The sequence below is a fragment of the Petromyzon marinus genome, chromosome 78, assembly GCF_048934315.1.
Source record: "Petromyzon marinus isolate PM22_M1 ecotype Great Lakes invasive population chromosome 78, UKy_Petmar_22M1.pri1.0, whole genome shotgun sequence".
In the NCBI taxonomy this organism is placed as follows: Eukaryota; Metazoa; Chordata; class Hyperoartia; order Petromyzontiformes; family Petromyzontidae; genus Petromyzon; species Petromyzon marinus.
In genome coordinates this window covers 4,020,046-4,026,153 of record NC_133744.1, presented here as the reverse complement: position 1 = coordinate 4,026,153, position 6,108 = coordinate 4,020,046, and the positions used below count along the sequence as shown (strand labels likewise).

At 53.6% G+C, this 6,108-nt stretch overlaps 1 protein-coding gene across 3 annotated transcripts in view; it reads right to left on the bottom strand.

The window, feature by feature from the left end:
- LOC142907374 (uncharacterized) overlaps positions 1–4,972 on the bottom strand; it is a 68,150-nt gene extending 63,178 nt beyond the window's left edge. Inside the window, exons 1-3 of one of the 3 annotated variants that reach the window (XM_076056853.1) lie at positions 4,772–4,972; positions 3,399–3,473; positions 11–75 (exon numbers count right to left, since the gene is read on the bottom strand). In XM_076056853.1, coding sequence (XP_075912968.1) covers positions 11–75; positions 3,399–3,473; positions 4,772–4,796 — 165 coding nt within the window. In that variant the 5' untranslated portion in view covers positions 4,797–4,972. The remainder of the gene's footprint in view (positions 1–10; positions 76–3,398; positions 3,474–4,771) is intronic. The other 2 variants (XM_076056852.1, XM_076056851.1) reach the window with 2 other exon arrangements.
- Between the last annotated feature and the right edge of the window lie 1,136 nt (positions 4,973–6,108).

Below are 6,108 nucleotides of genomic sequence, written 5' to 3'. Positions count from 1 at the left end.
TAACTCTCACCCCGTGTCTCCGCACCGCCATCTTCAGCGGTTCGTCCAATCGCGACACCCGGTACTGGCTGCTCCCTGCAAGCTCGCACGGCATCGTCATCATCATCAGTATCATCAATATCATCATCAGTAGTAGTATCATCATCATTATCAGTAGTATCATTATCATCAGTAGTAGTATCATCATCAGTAATAGTATCATCAGTAGTATCATCATCAATAGTAGGAGCAGCATCAGTAGTATCATCATCAGTAGTAGTAGTATCATCATCATCAGTAGCACCATCATCATCAGTATCATCATCATCATCAGTATCATCATCATCAGTAGTAGTATCATCATCATCATCAGTAGTAGTATTATCATCATCAGTAATAGTATCATCATCATCATCATCAGTAGTAGTAGTAGTATCATCATCATCATCAGTAGTAGTAGTATCATCATCAGTATCATCATCATCATCAGTAGCACCATCATCATCATCAGTAGTAGTATCATCATCAGTAGTATCATCATCAGTAGCACCATCATCATCAGTATCATCATCATCAGTAGCACCATCATCATCATCAGTAGTAGTATCATCATCAGTAGTAGTATCATCATCATCAGTAGTAGTATCATCATCATCATCAGTAGTATCATCATCAGTAGTAGTATCAGCATCATCATCAGTAGTAGTATCATCATCAGTAGTAGTATCATCATCAGCAATAGTATCATCATCAGTAGTATCATCATCAGTATCATCATCAGTAGCAGTATCATCAGTAGTAGTATCATCATCAGCATCATCATCAGTAGTAGTATCATCATCATCATCATCAGTAGTAGTATCATCATCATCAGTAGCACCATCATCATCAGTAGTAGTATCATCATCAGCAGTAGTAGTATCATCATCAGTAGTAGTAGTATCATCATCATCATTAGTAGTATCATCATCATCAGTAGTAGTATCATCATCAGTAGTAGTATCATCATTAGTATCATCATCATCAATAGTAGCAGCATCAGCAGTAGTAGTATCATCATCAATAGTAGCAGCATCATCAGTAGTAGTATCATCATCAGTAGTAGTATCATCAGTAGTAATATCATCATCAGTAGTATCATTATCATCAGTAGTAGTATCATCATCAGTAGTAGTATCATCAGTAGTATCATCATCAATAGTAGGAGCAGCATCAGTAGTATCATCATCAGTAGTAGTAGTATCATCATCAATAGTAGAATCATCAGTAGTATCATCATCAATAGTAGTATCATCATCAGTAGTGTAACATCATCATCAGTAGTAGCAGAATCATCATCAGTAGTAGCAGAATCATCATCAGTAGCAGTATCATCAGTAGTATCATCATTAATAGTAGTATCATCATCAGTAGTGTAACATCATCATCAGTAGTAGCAGAATGATCATCAGTAGTAGCAGAATCATCATCAGTCGTAGCAGAATCATCATCAGTCGTAGCAGAATCATCATCAGTCGTAGCAGAATCATCATCAGTAGTAGCAGAATCATCACTAGCAGTACTATCATCATCATTAGACTGATGGCCTTAATCTTAGTTGTCTTGTGGTTGTTGGTGTTGTTGTTATGTTGACTTGCATCCCACTGGGATTTTTACACACAGAGCGTTGGTGTACACGGGGCTATTTCAGGAATATTTTGATGTTTTTTTCCTGGATTTTCTGTTTGCACAGTCACACACACAAAGTCACTTTAAGATGTTTTCTTGAACGTGATTTTGTTTGTTGCTCATAGCGGTTGCACCCGATTCAAGAGCCGAATGGCTCACGGGGTTATACCAAATAAATGGAATCATCAGTCGTAGTATCATCATCATCAGTAGTATCGTCATCAGTAGTAGTATCGTCATCATCAGTAGCAGTAGTATCATCATCATCAGTAGTAGTATCATCATCAGTAGTAGTAATATCATCATCATCACCACCACCATCACCACCATCACCACCATCACCATCACCACCATCACCACCACCACCATCACCACCATCATCATCATCACCACCACCATCACCACCACCACCATCACCACTACCATCACCACCACCACCATCACCACCATCACCACCATCACCATCACCACCATCACCACTACCATCACCACCACCACCATCACCACCATCACCATCACCACCATCACCACCACCATCACCATCACCACTACCATCACCAGCACCATCACCACTACCATTACCACCACCATCACCACCATCACCACCACCATCACCACCACCATCACCACCATCACCACCATCACCACTTCCATCACCACCATCACCACCACCACCACCATCACCACCACCACCATCACCACTACCATCACCACCATCACCATCACCACCATCACCACCACCACCACCATCATCACCACCACCACCATCACCACCACCATCACCACTACCATCACCACCATCACCACCACCACCATCACCACCACCACCATCACCACCATCACCATCACCACCATCACCACTACCATCACCACCACCACTATCACCACCACCACCACTATCACCACCACCACCACTATCACCACCATCACCACCACCATCACCACCACCATCACCACTACCATCACCACCACCATCACCAGCACCATCACCACTACCATTACCACCACCATCACCACCACCACCACCATCACCACCACCATCACCACCATCACCACCATCACCACTTCCATCACCACCACCATCACCACCATCACCACCACCACCATCACCACTACCATCACCACCATCACCACCATCACCACCATCACCATCACCACCACCATCACCACCACCATCACCACCACCACCATCATCACCACCACCACCATCACCACCACCATCACCACCACCATCACCACTACCATCACCACCATCACCACCATCACCATCACCACCACCACCATCACCACCATCACCATCACCACCATCACCACTACCATCACCACTACCATCACCACCACCACTATCACCACCACCACCACTATCACCACCATCACCACCACCATCACCACCACCATCACCACTACCATCACCACCACCATCACCACCATCACCACTACCATCACCACCACCATCACCACCACCACCACCATCACCACCACCATCACCACTAACATCACCACCAACATCACCACCACCACCACCATCACCACCATCACCACCACCATCACCACCACCACCACCATCACCACCACCACCACCATCACCACCACCATCACCACCACCATCACCATCACCACCACCACCACCATCACCACCACCATCGCCACCACCATCGCCACCACCATCACCACCACCATCACCACCACCATCACCACCACCATCACCACCACCATCACCACCACCATCACCACCATCGCTGGTATCTCACCTTCGGCCTGGAAGAGTTCATCATCTTGGTCTGGAGACTCATTGAGGAGGTCAGCCAAGACAATGCCTTCCGCATCTACCGTGTGACACACACAGACACACACACAGTGACACACACACAGACACACAGTGACACACACACAGTGACACACACACAGTGACACACACACAGACACACACACAGTGACACACAAAGATAAAGATCCCCCATATAGCCTTAACAGACTGTAGGGGCAAGTGCTGTTAGCGAGCACCTATGAAGGCCGAAACGGTACTCGAGGGGGTGGGTGGCCAGCACCACGCCCGACCGCCTTTGTCTCCCCAGTGGCGATGTTTACTACACACCGCACCAGGTACTCATTTGAGGCTGAGTCGACCTAGGGGAGGCCCGGGACCGGTTCGGATAATCGTCACTGGTGGTGTTGGCCGTGAGCGGGAATCGAACCCGAGTCGCCAGGTTCATAGCGCAGCGTAGCGCTAACCGCTACACTACCGCTCCCCACAGTGACACACACACAGACACACACACGGTGTGACAAACACACGGTGACACACACACAGTGACACACACACAGTGACACACACACACAGCCCCAGCGCGCTAACCACTGCCCCACCGCTCCCTGCATCTTCGTGCCAAGTGGACCTAGAGGAGGAGGAGGAGGGGGAGGAGGAGGGGAGGGAGGAGGAGGGGGAGGAGGGGGGAGGAGGGGGGGAGGAGGAGGGGGAGAGGAGGAGGGGGGGGAGGAGGAGGAGGGGAGGGAGGAGGAGGAGGAGGAGGGGGGGGAGGAGGAGGGGAGGAGGAGGAGGAGGGGGGGAGGAGGGGAGGAGGAGGGGGGGAGGAGGAGGAGGAGGAGGGGGGGAGGAGGAGGAGAGGGAGGGGAGGAGGAGGGGAGGAGGAGAGGAGGGGAGGAGGAGGAGAGGAGGGGAGGAGGAGGAGAGGAGGCGAGGGGGAGGAGGAGGAGGAGGGGGGGAGGAGGGGGAAGGAGGAGAGGAGGAGGAGGGGGAGGAGGAGGAGGGGGGGAGGAGGGGAGGAGGAAGAGGAGGAGGGGGAGGAGGAGGGGAGGAGGAGGAGGGGAGGAGGGGGGAGGAGGGGGAGGAGGAGGGGGGAGGAGGGGAGGAGGAAGAGGAGGAGGGGGGGAGGAGGAGGGGAGGAGGAGGGGGGGAGGGGGGGGGAGGGGGGAGGAGGAGGGGAGGAGGAGGGGGGAGGGGGGGGGAGGGGGGAGGAGGAGGGGAGGAGGAGGGGAGGAGGAGGGGAGGAGGAGGGGAGGAGGAGGGGAGGAGGAGGCCCCCGTGGCAGGCGCGAAAGCCTTCGCTAGGCCGCGATCAGTCACCTCACGCTAACGAGGAACGCCCGAGACGGCCCCGTTTTACCTTTGTCCTTTGGAGCGGCGGCCATCTGGGCAGTAGCGTGAGTGAGGTCGCTTGTCGTTGGTTGTTTTGTTGTTGTTGTTGATCGTTCGTTAAAATCGCCTCACGAAAAGCCGAATGGAGTCACTCCGATGTGGCGGCCGCCATTGTTGTTGGTGACGGGCGGGGGGAAGGGGGGAGGGGCTTCGGTGTCACGTGGTGCAATTAACGCGCCAACCGCCGCCCAGAAACCAAAGCACCGAGAGACCCGCCCCTTAGGAAGTTATGCCCCGCCCATTGCCGACGCGCGTCAACGCCCCCTTTGCAAACGCGCGTCACGCCCCCCCTCAGACGCGCGTCACGCCCCCTTGGAGCGCGCGTCACGCCCACTTTGGAAAGCGCGTCACGCCCTCTTGGACCGCACGTTACGCCCCTTTGGAACGCAGGTCACGCCCCCTTTGGAACGCGCGTCACGCCCCCTTTGGACGCGCGTCACGCCACCTTGGACGCGAGTCACGCCCCCTCAGACGCGCGTCACGCCCCCTTGGAACGCACGTTACGCCCCTTTGGAACGCAGGTCACGCCCCCTTTGGAACGCGTCACGCCCCCTTTGGACGCGCGTCACGCCACCTTGGACGCGAGTCACGCCCCCTCAGACGCGCGTCACGCCCCCTTGGAACGCACGTTACGCCCCTTTGGAACGCAGGTCACGCCCCCTTTGGAACGCGTCACGCCCCCTTTGGACGCGCGTCACGCCACCTTGGACGCGAGTCACGCCCCCTCAGACGCGCGTCACGCCCCCTTGGAACGCACGTTACGCCCCCTTTGGAACGCGCGTCACGCCCCCTTGGACGCGAGTCACGCCCCCTTTGGACGCATGTCACGCCCCCTTGGACGCGAGTCACGCCCCCTCAGACGCGCGTCATACCCCCTTGGAACGCACGTCACGCCCCCTTGGAACGCAGGTCACGCCCCCTTTGGAACGCGCGTCAACGCCCCCTTTGGAACGCGCGTCACGCTCCCTCGGACGCGCGTCACGCCCCCTTGGACGCACGATACGCCCCCTTGGAACGCAAGTCACGCCCCCTTGGAACGTACGTCACGCCCCCCTTTGACACTCGCCCCGCCCCTCGCACCCACGCCCCGCCTCCTCCCCATCTCCATCTTCTGGAAGTAGAAGAATCTTCCGGAAGCTTGTTACTCGTGTGCCAACATTTTCGTTCTTCCGGAAGATGAAGAAGTCTTCTGTAAATCCCTTACATTGTCTTCCGGAAGACGTAGTTATCTTCCGGAAGATGAAGTTGTCTTCCGTAAAATCCCTTACGTTGTCTCCCGGAAGACGTAGTAATCTTCCGGAAAGG